This window comes from Vanacampus margaritifer, chromosome 9, assembly GCF_051991255.1.
Source record: "Vanacampus margaritifer isolate UIUO_Vmar chromosome 9, RoL_Vmar_1.0, whole genome shotgun sequence".
Classification (NCBI taxonomy): domain Eukaryota; kingdom Metazoa; phylum Chordata; class Actinopteri; order Syngnathiformes; family Syngnathidae; genus Vanacampus; species Vanacampus margaritifer.
In genome coordinates this window covers 24,586,721-24,609,061 of record NC_135440.1, presented here as the reverse complement: position 1 = coordinate 24,609,061, position 22,341 = coordinate 24,586,721, and the positions used below count along the sequence as shown (strand labels likewise).

General features: G+C 38.7%; 1 protein-coding gene across 3 annotated transcripts in view; it reads left to right on the top strand.

The window, feature by feature from the left end:
• pitpnc1b (phosphatidylinositol transfer protein cytoplasmic 1b) overlaps positions 1-16,286 on the top strand; it is a 45,193-nt gene extending 28,907 nt beyond the window's left edge. For 2 of the 3 annotated variants that reach the window (XM_077574782.1, XM_077574781.1), the window contains 9 exons: positions 2,357-2,505; positions 4,640-4,728; positions 4,979-4,986; positions 5,573-5,644; positions 6,460-6,549; positions 8,602-8,757; positions 9,404-9,467; positions 11,547-11,624; positions 14,340-16,286. In XM_077574782.1, coding sequence (XP_077430908.1) covers positions 2,378-2,505; positions 4,640-4,728; positions 4,979-4,986; positions 5,573-5,644; positions 6,460-6,549; positions 8,602-8,757; positions 9,404-9,467; positions 11,547-11,624; positions 14,340-14,488 — 834 coding nt within the window. In that variant the 5' untranslated portion in view covers positions 2,357-2,377 and the 3' untranslated portion in view covers positions 14,489-16,286. The remainder of the gene's footprint in view (positions 1-2,356; positions 2,506-4,639; positions 4,729-4,978; positions 4,987-5,572; positions 5,645-6,459; positions 6,550-8,601; positions 8,758-9,403; positions 9,468-11,546; positions 11,625-14,339) is intronic. The other variant, XM_077574783.1, reaches the window with a different exon arrangement.
• The last annotated feature ends 6,055 nt before the right edge of the window (positions 16,287-22,341 follow it).

Sequence of the window (22,341 nt, the reverse complement as noted above, 5' to 3'; positions counted from 1 at the left end):
ACGTTAATACAGTTTGTACTATGAGAGATTTTTTTTTTTTAATTATGTTAATCTAAGTCTGTCATTAACTCATTCAAACCCAAAAATGTGGAAATATGTTTTTTAAGACTTTGTCCTTCACTCCCAAATACGTATTTATACGTTTGTCTTTGTTTGTTTTATGCAAGAGCATACAGAAGGCTTTGATGCAGCTTCTGACATGAAGAAGTGGCTGAAAGCAGCGGTAGTTATTACAACAACAACAAAACGGCCAGCAGGTGGCAGCAGAGTATAAGAGATCAACCAGGGCCATGTTGCAAAAAAAAGTTATTTTCCCCACTGTTTCCAACAGATTTGTGAATAATGAAGAAACTTAGCTATATTCTAATGCTAATTGCTGCAAAGCGGAAACAAATCGAAATGTACTTTTTTTTCCTGTTGAAAGGAGAGACTCTAATCTTTCTTTTGGTAGGTTCCATGTTTTTATAGCAATAGAACACAATATTCTGCGGGCCTTGCAAAACCAGTCAAAATCCAGTAAAACTAGGAGCGAAGGGGGTTGCTTCAGGGAAAATAGCTGGCAGTGAATGAGATAAACATTTATTATGTATTAAATCTCAATCTTGGTATAGTTTCATTGTGTTTGACCCACCATTAGAAAAATAAAGTATTTAATAATTTAAATAATAATTTGAATAAATAAAATGTGTCTTTTTAACGACAACATTTTATTTGAATTGTGGTGCTAAACTTTAGTCCTTAAATTCCTTCTTTGTCTGTCACAGTGCCGCATAATATTTCCGCATGCACAGGAAGGACAGGTTGCCTGTTTGTAAAGCCACCGTCACCTTTATCCTCCCAAACTGCGGCAAGTGCTTTTTGACAAATATGTTAGTCACTAAGCTTTTTTATAGCGTTTGCAGACTCCGCCGTCACGCTGCGATTGTCTGAAAGATAACAAAACATCCAAATATTTTGTGTGAAATCTATCCACTCATCTGACAAGGCCCATTCTGCCTTTGCTCTGAAGAAAGTACATCTTTTTAATAACCTGTAAGTAAATGTTGAACGTTGACACTACAGTGATTAGAGCGAGGAGGAGGAGGAGGAGGAGGAGGAGGAGGAGTGTAAAAAAATGTCACCAGTGAAGGATGATGCCCCATATCTTCTTTTTCACCTTTTTTTTTTTAAATCATTATTAAAATGATGCTTTAGTCATCTGCCTTGGTATGACAGAAATTAATCACATTTTGTTTACAAAGATTTTTTTTTTGTCCTTTACTGACAAGGCTCTTTTTAAATCAAAGTAGAAAAATAATGTTTAGCCAAGGAAAGATGAATGGATAGCAATATCGGAGGGGGAAAATATGAGAATGTCAAACCTGAACTTCATGAAAGGTTGAACGGATAACAGGCCCTCATCCCGAAATCACACACCATGACCTCTTCCACATACAGTATTTATCGTTATTAACAGCTAAACAACACCTTAGTCCTTAGACAGCATGGATTCATCCTATTTGTGTTTCCATTTGGGTGTACTCATAAAAACACACTTTTTTTTTGTACAGCAGTACATTGACTATATATAAATATAATATATAAATAAGCGTATTTTTTTTCATTTTAATATCAGAACTGGGATCGACCTTAAAAAAAAATCATAATTTCCCTTTTTTAATTTTTTTATTTAATTTTATTTGTTATTATTTAAGGACAACCCCCCCCCCCCCCCCAAACACCTTGCCTACTGAACAATGTGTGTACACACCAGCAGAGGACGGGATTGGGATGCGGGATTATGTGGAGTTTTTTTTTTCCCTTGATAACATCAGACATACTTTTATTTGCTGTCACTGGACAAACATGCAGCTATTGAACAATGCAGCCAGCCAGAACCCCCAACCCCAAAAACTCTTGTGTACTCGCTCAAAGTTGAGCAAACAAACGGAATGAAAGATAACTCAGTTTAAATTTAGCGAGATATTTTTATGCATGACTACAAACACTTTGGGAATCAAATAGTAAACAACACTTTCATCACGACGATCATACGATACCTGGACAAAAATATTGGGACACATTTCTTAACTAGGGCTTGGACTAGACTTTGGAATCAGAAATTTGTCATCTCACCCAGATCATCATATTTATCATAATGTCATTTTGAAATTCCACTAGATTGAAAAAAAAAACCTTTTAAAAAATCTAATAAAATGGACGCTGGGGCGGGACCTGTTTGAAAGTGTGACACAACAACGGGGCTGGCAAACTCCGCCGGGACTTGCGTCTCAAAAGCCGGGACTGTGCCGGGTTCTTTTTGTCTCTTCAATGTTTAAAATCTTGCCTCAAATTCTGCATTTTGCTTTGGCTCCAGTACAGGATCGGGCAGCTGTACATGATCAGCAAGCACAGCTGCGAGCAGAGTGGCGGCGGCGAAGGGGTGGAGGTGGTGAGGAACGATGCCGATACTCACCCCCAGCACGGCCCGGGACAGGTGACGGAGAAACGAATCTACCTCAGCAGGTAATGACAATAATATTTGCTGAGGCCTATACTGCGTGATAGTGATAGATGACAGCTGAAGAACTCTTCCGTGCAAGTAAATCTTGGCCCTGTGTCTGTAATTAGATAGCCAAACCGTAATTATCACATTATTATGATTATTTTTCTCTCCCAACTTGTTATGAACGGCGCACTTTTTGAAGCTAAATATGTGCAGCAATTGTCAGTGACAATGCCACCATTAATATAATGGTGATACTCCAGAATTTTCTTAAAATTGCTAAATTAATTTCCCACCCCTAATCTCACCTAACTCATTAACCTCACACAACCTCAACTCTTATTCTAATCACCCCCCTTTAAAGCCGCCAACTAATCCTAAAATGAACTCTTAAAGAAGTTGAGAAATTTTCACACTGCAGAGGATTTTCCTAATCTTCCTGTGCTTGTGGGACTTTCGGTCCTCATTAGTTGCGATACGCCAGAAGTTACACACATATGGATTTGTGTTTACGTCCCATGGGGAAATCTTACCACCCAGTCCAGAAGTACGAACCTGCCAAAATGTTGTCAGTACTTCGGGACTTCACTCCAAAAGCAAAGAAGTCGAGATGCTGCACACAACACATACTTGTACATAATATCTAATGAGTACCTAAAGTTAGGATCTTGAAACCCATCGTGGTTTTGCTCAAGAACTTCACATCCACGTCAGTAAAGACAAGCCAGAAGTTAAGTTTTGCTAAAGTGGGGACCTGCTTAAATGTCCTCTGAAGTGCGTGTGAACGGGTGAATGTGAGGCATTGTAATGCACTTTGGGGACCAGATGGTGTAGATGAAGCGCTATATAAAAAAGCAGTCCATTAACCATTTGAAGTGTCTTCAGTCCTGTGTAGAAACCTGCTTATTGCCCTCATGCCAGATGTTGAATTGGGAGCCTTTTGCATCTTCTGGAAATAAATGGTAAAAAAAAAAAAAAAAAAGTGAATAAATTAACTTAAAAATACATTAAGCAAAGTGTCCTGAGTATTGATCTGCTTGCATAATTAATATAACATGAAATTATTTCGAACACTGTGGAAAACAGCATTTGTTGCATGTCCCCACTTCCTGAAACTACACTTGACCATGAAATATAATAATTTTAATCCTTTAAGAATCTTTCATTTATTTATGTTGCTCCATATCAAAACTAAAGCTATTATAGCTATATTTTCTTACAAAAATAATGTAGTCACACTTTAGCCAGATCAGATCACATGGTTTTGATTTACCGGTAATCCTGTTATCTGCTCTAAAAAATGTGTAATTTTTCACCAGTCCACAAGAAGTTGCATTAGTCAGGTCCTCAGAAGGATTTGGGAAAACCAGAAGTACACTCATTTATTTTCCTGTATAGTTGATGTCAACTCAGTCCCGTTACTTAAATTTACATTTTTTAACTTCATACAGTATGTACGTTTTGTTGAATTAAGAGTAATGTGCTTAGTGCTAGCTTAGCAACTAGCATGAATGCTATGTAGCTATAGTTCATGTATGAGCTAATTCTATGCTAAAAACTCATTCCCGTCCTAATTGCGTTACTCAAATGAGAAGTTTCAGTAAAAAAAAAAGTGATACAAAAAAAAGTTGTCATATACAGTGCACGTTTTATTTACTGTAGTTCAGTTGTGTATTATCAGATCTAGTGTTAAATCAACAAGAGTAACAATTTAAGTCAATGGCACCGATTCAGTGGAATGACCCACTTACAGGGGTTAGTTTTAATTCGTGTGAAACAGTTTTTTTTTTTTTTTGGTATGAAGAAATAAATGATCGATTGACTTACATACAAACTACTAGTTAGCGTAATGTGGAGCATGACCTGAAAATAACCATAAGTAGTTTCCAAGTATCGGCTTCCACGAAAATAGACACAAGACTCAATTACACTCCTACATTATCACACCCAAAAATGATTCGACTGCTAGCTACCGCGTGATGTGGAACAAGCGTTAGCGATGATTTTCCACCGTGAGTCACACAATCAAAACTGCAGTGAAGAGAGTTAGTTGGCCACTGGTAAACTGGCGCTGAAACTCATTCCTTGCCAATTTCTTTTTCTCTGCGTGTGTTGCTCCACTCCCTGTCCTCGTTCCTTCTGCTGCGGTTTCAGTAAACTGCCAGCCTGGGCGAAGGCGTTTGCCCCGCGGTTCTTCTATGTGACGGAGAAGGCCTGGAATTTCTACCCCTACACCATCACAGGTGCTTGTTTGTTTGTTTCCTTCAGCATTAAACAGCGCTTTCACGCCCATTCATTATGCAGCTCATGTTTACTTTCAACAGTTGTTTGTGTGAGTACCATCAAATATTTATCATATTTGCACATATTTGTGTGTTAACATGTATGCATGAGAGCAAATGCACGCGATACATGTGGGAGTAGCTAATGCAGTTTTGCTTCTTTTCTTTCTTTCTTTTTTTTTTTGCATGTTGAACATCTGCGGCACAACAGAATACTCGGTAAGTCTCGCATCATATGTTGTAAATTGTTAAAAAAAATTCCTGAATTTTTACTTCTTGCAGTGTTGTAATTGGTTTAGATTTGTCATTGTCGTTAGTTGGGATTTTGTTTAGATTTTTGTTTTGTGTTTTAAATTCAGTTTTAAATCGTTTTTAGAGCAGTTTTTTTCGATAATGCTTTCGTATTTAGTTTGAGCATTAGTTTTAGTTTTTTTCGCCTCCTGTGTTTTCGATGATAAAATATTATGTTTCTACCAAGTGCTGTGTGGATTTAAAAATTTTCTAGCATGTTAAAAAAGGACATAGAGGAAATAAAATCTCTCAAGTTTGGGGGGGTGCTTGGATCTACTTCAGGGGTGCTTCAGTACCCCCCAAAAATGGGCTAGACACGCCTGTGCGTACAGCAATACATAAAACAAATACATTTAAAATGGAAGCTCATGGAAGATATTCATTGACAAAGGACATTTAGAGATGGTTGTATTTTTTTAAAGCATTTTTTATGTCCTGTTTTTTTTTTTTTTTTTTTTTTTTGTAGTTGTTGCGTTTTCATCAACTATAACCTTGACTTCTTGTCACCTGTCAGGTGTCATTTATCCCCAAGTTCAGCATCCGGATTGAGACACGATTCGAGAACAACAATGGCTGTAATGACAATGTGAGTATGGTCGAGGTGACCGAGAATAACTGTAGTATTCCATTTTTTTCCCGTCAATGTTGCGATTGCGATTTAATATTCAATTATTTTTCAAGGTCTTCCTCTTGGAAAATTTTTTTTTTTTTGGGGGGGGGGGGGCAAAGACGAGTAATAAATTAATCTGTATTACAAGAAGCAATATCAAATTTACCACACATAAATCATACATTCAGCTACTACCTACTTCAATTTGAGTTAACTTACTGAACGCTTTCGAATTTTGCAGGGTTGAGTACAACACTCATCTCTTAAAATTTACAAGACACATAATATATAATAGAATAATAATTAAAATAATTAATAAAAGAAAACTTGAATGCCAAGATATGAATAATTTGTGCACATGAAGAGGATTCTTATGACACTTCCAACCTATTGGCAGTAAATAAAATATGTCATTTTTAGTTTTTTTGCTATTTTTATGTTCCCCTAGGGGAAATTCAATTTACAGTCTTTTTTTTTTTTGTGGGTACACACCGTACATGTACATCAAGGCAGCAATGTCAAAATGTAATTTTTGCGCCACATTATCTCGAGGGCACATCGACCAAGCTGCCATCTTTATAACAAGTCAAAATGTCGACATTTTTGCTGAAGATTGGGTCCTTAATGTACAGCTTTTCTATCCGCAAACTGTCTTCTTCTTACTCTAGATTACTTTTTGTCCGAGGCACACTTCTATGAGGAGACTTTTCCTTGTCCTTTAACCACACCAACAGACATGTTGAAGTCTGCGTGTGGTTTTTCTCACATTCTTCTCTTTGTTTTGGATAAAGATATTCGGCACGCCGACGCCTGCAGAGAATGTGAGTTTCCTGGATATCCTGAGTGATCCCATACCAGAAAAGCACTACAAAGAGTCTGAGGTGCGTCCAGTTGTATTACAACTGTTGTTAAATCTTTGATGCCATTTATGTAGCATGTCTAAACGAAGGGAGTCAAGTATGACAAAAAGCCTGAAATTGATGAGCTACAAAAACAAATCAGTTACTAGTAGAGGTAAATGTGCAGCATAACAGCTAAATGCTCATTCACCATATTTGCTTTGAATTCTGGGCTCCACTCATCAACCCGAATCTGCTGAATTGTCTTATAAGACAATTTAGCTCACTTGTAGCATGACTTGGGTGCACTAGTAGAACAACAGTCTTGCCAGCAATGTTTTTTTTCCGCTACTGTACGGACACGTCTGCCAACTGATAGAACAATTTTGACAAACTTGTCGAACAACTACATGTTACTCAATATTTGTGTGAAAGTAGCACAATAATAAAGCACTACAGGTTAACTAGTAGAATTTTAAAATGTTCAAAAAAAATGTTAACTTATGAGCACAAGTGCAAATGTACAAAAGCTAAATGTTGCTTAATGACACAAATATGCTACAAATCATCACCAAAATTTGCATACGCATCTCTACTCGTATTAACTTTGACCTCTGAAAATGTTGAAATAATTGCCACAGTATTTTGGATTTTGTGGGCATTAAGCCTTTTTCTCACCATGCACTGTGCTCATATGTTTAGGGCTGCTCGATAATGTTAAAAGATAATAATCATGATTATTTTTGACAATAATTGAAATCACAATTATTCAAACGATTACTTCTTTTTTGGTAGAAAAACAAAATGTTTAAGCATTTAAAAATATTAAGACCAATTTCAAAACAAAAAAATAGAAACACTATAATTATGTACAGTAAGTTCCTTTTCGAACAAACTGAATTTATAATAATATATATTTGTAATAATATTTATTTATTTATGTTGGCAAAAACTTGAAGGACGATTTTTGGTACAAAACAAGAAAATGTTTAAACGTAAAAAACAAATAAAATATATTAAGACAAATAGAATTCTTTAAAACACTATAATTATACAAGTTCCTTTTTGATGAAACAAAATGTATTAAATTAGTCATTTTAACATTTTAAAATTGTATTTATTTTTAACTCTTTGACTGCCAAAAATGTTAAATAACGTTTAGTAAAATCCTATGGAGGAGTGCCAAAGACGTTAAAAGACGTTTGTTTCAAAACAGAGGTTAAACTAACCATTTTCTATTGTTGATTACTCAAAAACGGAATAAGGTAGAAACAAACTTTTTTTTCTGATGAAAGATGAGAGTCCAATCTTTCATTTGGTAGTATGTGTGTTTCCATAGTCCAAACACAACATTTTCTGTGGACCTTGAAAGATCAGTCAAAAGATCAGTCAAAATGCTTAAATCGGCTGGCACCCACGGCATCCCTTTTCTGAAAACGTCTGGCAGTCAAAGAGTTAAACAACTGAAATCTTTTTTTTATGATTATGCTGATTTTGTAATTAGTGGAGTGTAATAATTGAAATTGTAATAGAATTGCCATTTAATTGCACTGCCCTACCCACAAGGATATGTAAACTTTCAAGCACAACTGACCATCAAATCTGACCGCAGGAGGTCTGATTTGAGGAACCAGTGTCAGTTACATGACTTGCTTCCTGTTAAACTTATGTTTTTTTCCCCACTCCCACTCAGCTGGGGTACAAGCGCGATCGCAGCCAGGTGGGCAGGCAGAGTGGGGATGAGAGTTAAAAGCACCAAAAAGCACAAACTCTGCCAAAGTTATTTTCAGAGTGGAGCTTGCGTGTGCAAAAGGGGCCCGGGGCCGAGGCGTGCGTGCTTCATTCGCTTTAACCGTCACGTGCACTAGCATAAGCAAAAACAAACAAGAGTCACGCATTAAACGGCGCGGTGAGAATATTAAAATCACAATTTTAATCACCCTTAAGTCGCTGATGCATCCAGTGACACTTTATGAGCTGCGTAGCGCGCACACAATCTGCTCGCAACGCATCCCTCCTCAACACGCCTCGGAGGGCCGGCTATTCCGCTGGCTCAGCGCCTTTGCTTATAGGACCCGTGTTTGCTCTGCGCAGGACTTGTCTCGCTGGCAGTCGAGTAAGACCAAGCGAGGGCCTCTGGAGGAGGGCTGGAGGAAAGAGCACCAGCCCATCATGTGCTCCTACAAGCGGGTTCACTGCAGCTTCGAGGTCTACGGCCTCCAGACCAAGACCGAGGATTTCATACACAGGGTGAGACCGAGCCCTTGAGCCTGTTTTGCGTGCGTGCGTGCGTGCCGCCAGCCATCAGCTGATGAGGCCTGATCGGCGCCCAAATGTACAGCCGGTGGGATTTGATGAATTATCTCTCTTAATTATCTCTAACTTCTTTAACTGCATATGCAATATGTTGCTTATGCAAGCAAGTCAATCATTACTGAATTAATTAGTGTATGCAAAGCCAAACTACCACTTTTATGCAATTAGTGGCCAGGGGTGTTTATTGACTTAACGGCAGATGCGTCAGGACAGGAGTGAAGCCTTTTATTGGTCCCCATTTTGGTAATAATACTTACTGTATAAATAATTTTTTTACTGCATACCAATTTAGAGACACTTTAGTATTAATATTATATATAATTATATAAATATATATATATGACATATATTTTATAATATAAAAACATATATGATGTAATATTTCGTCCATAATTAATTTGATAACTCAATCATTTTTCTTGCATAATTAATACCTTTAAAAACACATTAAGGAAACTGTATTGACGAACAATAACCCACAAACAAAGGTTTTGCAGTTTTGGTGAATAAACATATTTATTGGTCTGACACAATGACATTGAATGCAGTTTTATTATCTTGTTATCTGTGCTTTCGTCAGAACATCCGGGATATTCTCCTGATTGGTCACAGGCAAGCAGTGGCTTGGGTGGACGAATGGCACGGTGGGTCAAAGAACACACCACGCCTCACTTCGAGATATCAGTTGATGTCCTATTTTTCTTGTATGTCTTCCTTATGCAACTCTGTCATCATCCATTCACTGTATACTTCATTTACTAGAAGTCCCCACCTTAAAAAAAATTATAATTTAACGCACGGGATAATTACTTCAAGCCCTAAATTTATTTAACTCGAACCAATTCAACGAGGAGTGTCTCGTTTCCTAAACAACCATCTTGAAAGTTGTCTCACGTGGAAAAGATGTTCAAAGTAATTGAAGTAATAATTAGCTCGTTCCTCAACCCTTGAGTGACTTTTATTTTTTTTCAATTCTTTATTTTTACTCTCTTCCAAGTGTAAATATGACTCTAATACTGAGTCTATTTGGTCCCACTCTAAATAGACTCAACTTTACTCTAAATAGAGTCAAATTTACTCTACAGAATTTACTGTGTCTTGCTCAAGAGTGCAACAGCACGTAGGTAGCAGATTGTTTTAAAAGGTGTCAAATTATCTGAAAAAGAAACATTCCACGACATTTTCTAAATGTGGAATCCCCAATAAAATCTCTTAGTGGTCTACAGGTAACTTTATGATTGAATGTTGTACCTCAAATTTCAACATACAGGATGTCCCAAAAGTCACAATACACTTCTTTTGTATAATTTGGACCGGCGTGAGGTCCTCAGCATTTGACAGTTTAGGCTTGGCAGTTTTTGTAAGCATCTTGTTCCCTTGCCCATGATGTGCCAATTCACATTATTGCAAAATTGCCGCCTCTGATGAAGACACTTCACTCCTAGAGCAGGCATTGTGGCTAATTTACATGAACTGAAAAGGAAACGGAACACAAAATGACGACAATGAAATGAAAGTGAAATCTGAATCCTGACATTGTGGAAGTCTGACTCCTAGATTGGATCTTTTCCAGTGCCGGTTCTTATTTTGTGTAAATTCACGCTTCTCTAAAATCCCAAATTGTATTTTCAATGTCAAATCTTAATGGCAGCGTTCTGGCACCATTATATTCTTCTGGAATTGGGTCAAAAACTGCACACTCCAACACATTATGCAAAACCCCGATGAATAGTTTAGAGCCACGGCGAGAAAGCAATGTGGTCATTATTTCAAGGTTTGCTGTAATCAAATGTTGAAAAAATCTTTTAATATAGGAAATTAAGAACATTTCCACACACACAATGTGACGACAACTCATGGGATTGGCAATGAACAGCTGTGTAGCCTTAAGAAAAAAAAAACTTTTTTTAGGCTAATGGGGGGTAAAGAATTCGATTTGTGCGTGGAGCGCAAAGATAGGACTGTGGAACATGTGGTCTGATGAGTCCCAAGCGAAGCTATTCTCGACTGACAGGGTAAGCGGGAGGCACAAAAGAAACAAAAAGTATTTCCCCCAAATTAGGTCAGCTGATGAGATGAATGTACTGAATGAGCAGATTTTTCCATGAATGGATTTTTATTTTCATTATTTCATGACGACAATGCCAGGATTCATTCAAAGACGGGAAGAGTTTTATAATGACACTTTTCCACTGCATTGGCCTTTTCAGGATTGATGTTTTTCCACTGGCAAGAGCATGGACACACAGTTAGAACCAGACAAAGGTGGCCATAAATCACAAGCAGTATTTGCAAGTCATAAAGAACTTCAAGTTTCGATTAAGTCCAACAGCTAAAAAAAATAAATAAATAAGCAAGTCTAGTCAAGTCGCCACTAAATTTAAAACGAGTCATAACCTGTCTTAAGCAAGTCAAACCCTGATTGCCTATAGGTTTATAATGGCCTTTAGATGACACAAAATGGCGCCAAAGCACTATTTTTTTATTTTCGCCAAGACTCTAACAGAGGCTCCTCCCCTCACTCTAATGTAGTTCTTTGATCACCATGATGCCACAAGATGGTGTCAAAGAACTACTTAAGAGCACAAAATCAGCGAATAGGTGAGTTTTTCAGCAAATAACGGTGTGGATAGGGAAACAAAATAAACATGCGAGGTTGTGGTTTGCTTTCTCTTCGGGAAGATGGACACAATAATCAATGTGTGTGTATTTTCCACTCCTAGGGCTGAGCTTGGAGGAGGTGAGACAGTACGAGCAGATGATGCAACATGAGACCAACATCAAAGTTAAACAAAACGCAGGTGAGATACAGGAAGGCGGAGGGTGGCATACATGTAGTTGGAGCATTATTAAAGTCTCAAATGTAGTTACAAACAGGCCCAATTTTAATCATAATTAACTCATTCACTGCCGTTGACGGCTATCGACGTCAAAAATTAATTTGTACTATTTCTATTAGTTTACTTTTTTTTCCCACTTTTGTTAATAAGAGTATGAAAACCTAGGGGGAAAAGTGTTGAACATTTAGAACAGATATAAAATTTGTGATTAATATAGAGTTAATTAAAAATGGTAATTGCCTGATGCGATTTAAAAAAGAAAAAAAGATTAATAAAAATTCAGGGCGTCAGACAATTAAAATTTGCAATCGTAGTTAATCGCATGATTTCACTAGTTAACTCACAATTAATCACTAATTTCATATCTGTTCTAAATGTACAATAAAAAAAATTCTATGTTTTCATACTCTTGTTAACAAAAGTGGGGAACTTTTTTTTTAAACAAATACAAAAAGTTAAAATACATTTTTGACGTCTATAGCCATCAATGGTAGGGAATGAGTTAAATTGTAAAGTAAAAGTAAAATGAGGCTAAAATCAGGAGAAATCAAGTCGTCTCCACTTTTAAATACTGGAGGCGCGTGTCCACTAAATATGACACTGCCAATCAAACGCCACCACTACAACCTACAAACTACAACACAGGAAAATTGGGGCTGCAACAACGAGGCGCTCTAAAAGCGATTATCTTCAATCATGCATAATGTCTTCAAGAACAAATCTGAATTCACTTTACAGCGTCTTTAAGTGGATTTGAAAAATGTGATAGTATAGTATGTACACGGCCCGAATCATAACACTGGCTTAGATACATTACATTGAAATGACGAGGAATTTACATCAAGCCGGAATTTCTTCTGCTGTGCTGTCAGTACAACTGCATTGTAGTGCGAATTAAGAACTGTGATGCTGAATAGAGGCCGGCTGCAGCACTTTCCCAGATGGCTGCTGTGCAGAAAAAAAAATCGTGAGGCAAGAGCAGTCAGGAGGCATTTTCACAACCCGAGGAACAGAGAGTGAGGTGGGGGGGTGGTGGGGCAGAGGTTTGGAGGTTATTGTTTTGCAGGCTGGCTCTCATGAAGTGATAATGCCGCTGCGTGGCTCTGATAAACAGTGTAATGCAGCCACCTGGTGAACTTGTGCCGTCACCAAATAAGCAGACATTTGCAGCATTTCGCTGCAAATGTCAGACCTGGCTGTGTGTGTGTGCGTGTGTGTGTGTGTGTGTGTCCTGCCCCCTGCTGGTTCGTGTTGTCAACCTCATCCTGATGCCGATGTGGGAAAAGTACCGTCTGTACTCGCACTCTAAAAAAATACTCTGGTAGAAGCAGAACGGATTCAACTCCTTTACTTGACTGAAAGTAAGAAGAACAGACTGATATGAACTGTAAAAAGTTACTGTCAACTGTAAGGAATAGCTGTTTTGATAACTTGGCACAATGGACAAAATCTGCACACAACTTTTATTAACTTAGATTGCGCTTTAAATAAAGACAAAAAAACACTGCTGCAAGATAAATTCCGACATGATAATAAGAAAATGCCGAAGTGAATAATAGCTTGAAATTTGTCCGATTTGTAAAAACATTAATGCAATTTTAGATGGCAAACAGCAAAGAAACGCTTTGGTTTAACAAGAATTGCAAAGACAAACTCATACGACGTCATTGCTTCCTGGTCTACTTCTTCTTCTCTTAAATTACTGGTTCATCTCATCTCTACGGTGTATAGCGCCACCTAGAGCGGCGGAGTCCCCTCTCAACATTCGCAAAAGAAGAACAGATGGAAACGGGCGTAAGTCGCATGTCCTTTTTGCGCTTTCCAAATACATTCGCTTAAAAAACGGGATGGAAACCTGACTCCTGTCTCGATGTAAGCAGCATCAGAGAGAGAAATCCCAGTGTGGCCTCTCTCTCTCTCTCGATCCCTGGCTCGCCGTCCCCTCCTCCCTTGTGTATGTGTGATGATGAGACTTCAAGGAGCAACAAATCTGCAGTCATTGCTCAAGCGGCTGCGGCTCCGCCACGCGCCTCCGCCACGCGCCTGCCGTTGCTAGCGTGTGGCTCTCAAGCACACACGCTAGCAACCGCATTAGTGGTTTTAATTTCATTCATCCACCGTAATAAAATTAAATGGATGTCATTTTGCTCCGGTGGGTCGTAAAAAGTTGGCTTGAGCAAAATAGTGTGGAGCCGTTTTTTTTTTTTTTTGCTCGACTTGACGGCGTGGGGTTAATTCGCACTCAGTGAAGGGTTGTCTCTCTGTGTCCTTGAATTGACCGGCGACCAGTCCAGGGTGTAGTCTGCATCTCACTTCATGTTAGCCTGGTAAGGCCCTCCTGTGGAGCCTTCCCACTTGCCACCAAATGAAATTACTTGAATAGCAAAAAGGGGATTCAACTAATGGCGATCTTAAGTGTCCAGCACTCACCTTGATTAAACTTGACTTCATTGGAAACGTCATTTCTCATATGTTCTTTTATGTGAGTCACTTTCAAAGTCTTCAGTGAGCACAATGAGAAAGTATTTTCGTTGTTATCTTATTTTGTTCATGAAAATGTTTTTTCAAGTTTAGCTTGAGTTATTTTGTTAGTTTTCGTTTACTGGCCGATTCCAGAAACCTTTTTCTTTTGGGCCCTAACTAGCAAATCTTGATTTGACTCTTTCTGGCTTTCAGGAAATCCAACCTCGTCTTCTCCCGCGTTCTCTCGCTCCATGTCGGTGACGGACGAACGGACTCTGAAGAGGCTGGGAGCCTCCGAGCCCTCAGGGGGCGCCACCGTTCCAAAGGGTCACATCCGGCTCAACTCCACCTCCTCTGAATGAGAACTCGTATTCGCACACAGAACCAAACACTTAGTCAACATTTTTTAGTGACTTGTGTTGATTCTGTCACGTACATAAAGCACAAATTTTATTTTATTCTTAAACAAGCAATATTTCTGCTGACACCTTCATCAAATGACAATGGCACTTAGTATAGTAGAGCCCCAACATCCACTAAGTAGGCTTAAGAAATTTCTGGAAAAGTTGGACACTTTCCATGGGAATTTATGAGAATAAACGGGAACAATTGTGGAATTTGCAGAATTGAGCATTAAAACTGCTAGCAAAATTTGAACGTAGACTCACTTTACTAAAGCCGTCCTCCCCCCCTGCCCGTCAAGTTTCTTTCCAAAAATGTACTTGAAATTTTCCAACTGGCATTCACACCATAAACTAGCTGACATTAGCTAACCACAGCATTAGCATGACTTATTGAGTGGTATTTTGGGACTAAATATTAACAGCTAAATATTGTAATATTTCCCCAAATTCCCCATCTTATACTCCCATGGAAATTTACCATCATTTTTCCAAAAATTTATTTGAAATTTTCCAGCTGGCATTAACGCCATAAACAAGCTGACATTAGCCATAGCGTTAGCATGACTTTTTTTTAATGAAGTTTTATTTAACGACGAAATGTTAAATATTGTAATATTTCCCAAAATTCCCAATCATAACCTCTCATGGGAATTTCGCGTGAAACTTTTCTGAAATTCACTTGAAATTTTCCAACTAGCAAGAGCACCTTGAATTAGCTAACATTAGCCATAGCGTTAGCATGACTTATTCGTAATTGAGTCGTGTTTTCGGACTAAATGTAAACAGCTAAAGATTGTAATATTTCCCAAATTCCCCATCTTTAACCTCCCATGGAAATGTGACGGGCAACTTTCCAGAAATGTACATGACATTTTCCAAACCTACCACAAAGGCTTAACAATACTCATTTTGATGTACATACTTACTTCACGCTTACAGTAATCCCAGACAAAGCATAATGTCAAAGAAACACACTTTAATCTGTATTCACACCAAAATTGCGAGGTTCCTTCCTTCCGTCCTCGGCCAATATCAAACCTTCATCCCACACAGCGCGTTTTCTCTGACATAGTGGACCTGAGTTATTACAGTCTTATGTTTTATGGCGAGCCATGCAGCCTCCACACGCAGTTCACGTAATGTTTGGAAGTCATCGGACAGAATCTCGGGGACTGCTCGCCCCCCAAATGGCCAAAGTGATCTTAAAATGGCTTCTGTGTCTTTTTTGAGAAATGTCACCATTGATAAGTGGCTTCAAGGGGCTTGATTTTGAAAACATTCCTCTAAAAAGTGTGATTTGCTATATTTTATCCGTTCCCTGGTGCTCATACTGTAGCTCTAAAGAATTCTGCGGCCCACCAGCCTGGCTCCAACGTTGCCCCCCAGCCCCCAGGCAGATGCATAAGGTGTTTAATAGAGTGGATCTAATGAGAGGGAGGCTGTCAATGTTATGGATCGACCTCCCTCCGCACCCCGGCCGAAAGGTCACAGCAGGTGTATTGACACGCGGCGTGGTATCGGCGCTTGATCTCTTAGCTGAGCGCTGCGAAACGGGTCAGGCCGCGGCTAAACTTCAATTATCGGTCGATAATGGAGCCATTTACAAGATTATTAGCTTCATTCTGAACAAAAATCTGTACATAAATAATTGCATGACATACAGTACGTAGAATACTATTTTCTATGAATCAAGTGGGAAATGTATCAGGAAATGACATGGTGTATTATTTTTTTCAATAAATACAATTTCTTTCCAGTGTTGGTGTGAAATCCGCACAGATGGGTGAAGGGAATGGACTCCCGGTGCACACGATCAAGCGCGTTTGATCAGTATCGACCCGCATGGATGGCGCAGCCGCCGCATGCCAGCGCCGTTCTGATTTCACACCGTCCGCCCCGCGTATAACCAGCCCGGCAGCGCGCGTGAAATGAGGCCGCCCCGCGTTTCATTCTGCTCGGCTTGGGGAGAGAATGGAAAATTTAACAGATGCATCATGCACGCCTGCGAATTTTGTGCTGCGGGGGCGGGGGTGGGTGGGCGGGGGGGGGGGGGTGGTCGTACTGTATGGCAGCCCTGCACCACCGAGGGTTTGAACCAAAGGGAGTTGAGCCCTTACGAAGGCAGTAAAATCATCCATCTGTTGGGGGTTTGAAATAATCCCATTATTATAATGCAGCATATCCTTTTAAGATGATCAAAATAAGTTGCGGTCTTATTTGTGTACGTGTGTGCGTTTGAGCGACGAGGCTCTCGACCACAATCCCTTTTTACCCCACTCAATAGGATTACTATCTAATGCATTGTTCCACAACCTCTATTCAGCCAAGGCACATACTTTATCCTTTATATTGGGAATATCTAATGGCGCGCCACTCAAAAAAATGTCACAAAAAACGATATGGAATATAAAGTATACGAAGTACTGTCTTAAGCCATTTCCCCATTGAAAGGAATGAAAAGAATATAGAAGATAGGGTTATATATTGCGTTGTATTATCACGAGTGTGTGGGGAAGTCTGTGTCCTCTGTCCCAGCTGGCACGCCAAAACATATTGTCTCATTGCCATGGAGACAACCTCGCCGGTTCCTAAACGGGAGCACAAAGCCTCTCGATTGGTTGAATTGACAATTTAATGAGACGAGGCGAGTCGTTGGTATTAAATTTACGTAGCGTCTCTTCCGACTCATCAAACATAACTAGCATCTTACGCTTTTCCAATAAAGCTGCCCGGAAAGGCCATTGATCCGTCCGTTCCAGGTACTGACCAATCATAGATCACCTTTTTTTTCTGGGTGTGGTCATGTGACATTTGCGAGCTGAGCACTTTGATGTCATCAAGGGCCAGTACTTTGTGGCCCTGTGAGGAAAAATGTGAAATCTGATTGGTTAAAGACACAGTCCTATCAATCCACTACTGATTCTGAAGGCCCTGAGCAGAATAGATTGGCATAGCAACACATAGAGGCTCAAATCTGATTGGACAAAAAATATCCAGCCTAGAGAATTGCTACAAAATAAAGAGAATAGACTATTGGGAATAAGTTAATAAAAGATTGTAAATGCAGGTCAGTGTTTGGACCAGAACACCACTGCACCAAACGGCTGTCGGTGTGTTTTGCTGCAGTAGCAGCAGGAGGCTGATATGCAAGAGCAAGTGCTCGACACAGTCAGGCCGGTTGAGGGCTGCAGAGGGAACGCAAGTGCCGCCTCCACGGCATTAACATCACCTCGTCATCTTTGACTTCTTTGCCGTCGCCGTTACATTTGCGCTCTCATCATTAGCGCGCCGCTGCTCGAGCTCGTTCGCCGCCTCGCTGTCATCTCGCTCTTTATCGCTTGTGTTCCTTCACCGGCCTCCCTCCAGAGAAGCTCTAAGGAAGATGTACCGTCTTCATTATATGGAAATGTTCCCCACGGTACATTATCATAGATCCTGACCCCGCGGCTCGGAATCACGCCGCTATGCCCACTTTGCGCATCACATCCCGCAAAATAGTGCGGTAGAGGAGAGACGAGGAGGCTCCCTGGAGTTGCACGCAGTCAGCGGCGCCGTACTCGCTGTTAAATCTCACGTTGGGATCTTGAGCCGCATGGCCGCGGGCTCGGTAGAAAGTAGGAACAGATGAGAGAGGAGGAAGTGAAGTAGGAGAAACTAATTGGGAGGGAAAGACAACCTGCGCCCAGCAGCAAGTCAGTCCGGTGAAGTCATTCATCAAACCGATTTCTATAAAAAAAGTTAATAGAGTAAAAGTATCTTCTCCACAAGAAATTTTACATTCTATAACTATTAAAAAATTTGATAAATTGTAAAATATTTTATACAAAAGTAAGAACCATAAATAGAAGTAATACATTAAGTAAATATAAGAACATAAATAACATTAATATGGAAAAAGAACAAATAAAATTGAATTGTATATATAAATTGGATTAATCACAGATACATTCTATAAATACAATAAAAATAACAATTGAAAATTACAATGCATTTAAAAATTCACATAAAAATAACAAAATAATAAGGAAATTTATATAAATAATTTAAAATATACTATAAAATTTATAATAATAAAAGGTAAAAAAACATTTAAAAATACCATATATATATATATATATATATATATATATATATATATATATATATATATATATATAAACAATAACAAATTTAATGTGTTAAAAAATATATTTAAACATTAAAAGAACTATAAATAAATAAATACAAATAATTATGTAATAATGTGTATGTACTACAAACATATGAAACCGCTTGACAATCACACCATGTTTTTGTGGTTCAGTAAAATCCCGTCCAGTATACTGTATGTGAAACCTGTAAACCCACTATAGGATTGCAATTTCATGTGCGCTGTTCAATCATTTGTTACGCAGTGAAGAGTTCCCTACTGTAACTTTTTTTGCATGATGGTCCACTTGAGCGTGCGTATGTGTGTGCGCGTTGTAGGAGTTGGTGTGTACGTACCGTATACGCTATACTATAATTTGCACACCATCTTAAAGGCATCTGGCCTAACCACCCCTGATGAACGAGCCTCTCCTCCTAATCAATACAGGCTCCCCATTCAGGAGACGCACAATAGCGCCTCATTTGTCTGATTGTGTGTGCGTGCGCGTGTGCCCGTTTCTTTGAACGTCCGTACGCTTCATCCCGCAATTATGCTGCACTGCTATTGTGTCGTATAAGAATCCACACGCAATATTGATCTTGTAATTGTGTAATTGGCGCGTGCCTTTGGACGTGTGAATCAAAATGTTGCAGTGTCGATAGGATGTGGGCTTTTCCTCGCCTTGTACACTCCGTGGTTGTAAGATTGGCCAATAAGTTTATTATTATTATTATTGCGGTTTGCAGTAGTCTTCAACATTTAACCGTTGATTCGTGCATACCTCTAAGTGCAGTAGCCATACCTGGCCAGTGGGGGCATATGTAACAAAATGCTGTAGCTCAGGGATGGGCCAATAAAATGATGGAAGTGGCCAGAACTTTTCATCAGTGCCACTTGGGGGCGCCACATAAGACCATGCCTACATCCCAAAAAAAAATTTGAAGTATGGACTAAACACGTGCTCTTTAGATATTTCATTTATCTTAATACATTTGTTATTGCATGTGTAAAATATGTTCAACAACAAAACAACCACATATTGTGATTATTATTTCAAGTGCAAAGAACTCTCTTGCTTAAAAATTAACATTCAAGGATGGCATTAAACCAACTGAACAGCAGAGCAACATTAAGTGCAGGAACTTATTTTGTGCATTTTTTTTCCCCCACAAAAAAAAAAAAATTGTTGTTAATGTATTATGTTTGTCCTGTATATCATTGCAAATCCGGTAATTTTTTTAGGCCTTCTCATGTCGTAGTGTAGGACAGTCAATACCTGGTGCAAGCGCAAATAAGCCATGTCTGCCATCTAGTGGTTAATGTTGGTATTACAACTTTAAAAAAGGGGGAAATTGAAACCAAATTATTATTATTATTTTTTTACAAAAAGCTGTGATGAATCTCTAAAATTTCTACAATAAATAAATAAAAATAAATATATAATTTTTAAATCTATGAACAGTCTGAAGTAGCGAGTATTTAGGGGGACATTGAAATAGAGTAAACAACATTTATAACGATTTTTTTCCCCCCAAAACGAATTATTTTTATGGTTTTTGGCTTTGACCATTGAAAGTGTGCTCGCAGGCCTTATGCGCCCCACGAACCGCCAGTTGCCCACCCCTGCTCGAACCTTCAACAGTAGAACTAAACTCAGCAAAAACGACATCTCTAAAGCTTCATCTCAATTATAACAATCAATTTCTCTCTTTTTCCCCCCCCCATTCATTTTTACAGCCAATAATCCAAAATTTGTAAACACACAGAACTCCCTCCCAATAGTGTCTCCGAAAATGAATGTGCTCCGAAAACCCATTAAAGGAACGATTGCTTCCAAATCTACTACATAACATAACAACATAAAAGGGAACGCACAGTATTGTGTTAATAATACATCTTTGCGTCGTTGAAAAAGTGAGCGCTCATTGCATTGCAGGTTATTAGATTGCGTTCTGGTCCAACAGCAAACAAGGTGCCGCCCTCATTACAGTGTCAGCAATCCACTTATGAGCCCACTCGACCACGCAAATGACTGGAAATCCTCCCGCGTGCGTGCGCGTGGTCTCCAATTTGTAACGTCAGCCCGGGATTACTTTTAACGGGACTTTTATCAGGCGGCGGGCAGAGTGTAAAAAACTCTGAGGCAATTAGGAAAGCCAATATGGATTAGTGCGGAAGGTCGCAATGGAATAAAGTTGGACGCCGCTGCTTTCGCATGATAATGATTGTCAACGCAAATGTGTGTGCGTGTGCGTGCGGGCGCTGCACTGCCACACTCCCACACTTGAGCTGTTTGATTTGTGTTTACATTTACACTGATGCCTTTTCATTTCCTTAGCAGCTGATTCCGTGGCTGCTATGGCTGGTAATGAACGAAACGAAAAAGAGTGAAGTGTTTTAAAAAAAAAAAAAAAAAAAAAACGTCATCGTCACTCCCGCCTCACACAAACTCGTAACAATTTCCGCTCGCACAATAAGCAAAAGAGAATACAAACGAGAGCCTTTAAACGCGGTAATCAGCACAGCCAATAAAACTCCCCCGTTTTAATTGCTGCACCAGCACAATTAATTACATAACAGGAGCCAGCATGAGAGGAATATATTAGACGAGCATTTTTGGATTGCTGTAAACAACGATTCCCAAACTTGGATTGTGTTTTAATTTTCATTTGATGTCGGAAGTAAACGGTTGAATTTATCAACAGGCAAACGGGCTTGCAAGCATGTTTATTGTGTCGGTGTTAACACTTTGTTGCATTCTAAAAACAGTTGGCTCAAAAGTAACCCAATTATCTCATTCACTGCCATTGACGGCTATAGACGTTAAAAATTTATTTGAACTTTTTGTTTTAGTTTAACATTTTTTTCCCCCACTTTTGTTAACAAGAGTATGAAAACCTAGAATTCTTTTAAATTGTACATTTAGAACAGATATAAAATTTGTGATTAATTGTGAGTTAACTCGTGAAGTCATGCGATTAAAAAAAAAATGTATTGCCTGACGCCCTGAATTGTTATTAATCTTTTCTTTCTTCTTTTTTTAAATTGCATTAAGCGATTACAATTTTTAATTGTAATTAATCGCATGACTTCAATAGCTAACTCACGATTAATTAAGTTTTATATCTCTTCTAAATGTACAATACTTTTTCCCCCCCTAAGTTTTCAAACTCTTGTTAACAAAAGTGGAAAAAATGTTAAACTAATAGAAATTGTTCAAATGAATTTTTGACGTCTATAGCCGTCAATGGCAGTGAATGAGTTATGGATCAAAAATGGACCCATCCACTTTATGGGTCAATTTGACCCAAACTTTCTGGGGTTTTTTATACAAAATGACCCATTTTTTTTGAACCAAGTAAAGGATCTGACCAATCTTTATGAGTTGTTTTACGCTGAAAGACGCATTTCTTGACTCAAAGTTGGGTCAAATCGGCCCAAGTAGAGGATCGGTCCATTTTTTACCCAACGGTTTTTACAGTGTAAGGTCAGGTTTTAAACTGCTATACACAAATAGAAATATGTATATACAGTAAAAATACACACACGCACACATATATATATATATATATATATATATATATATATATATATATATATATACTGTATATGTATTTGTATTATAATATCACCATCTGAATTGTAATTCATAACACGACGTTTGCGTGACTTTCAGCAAAAC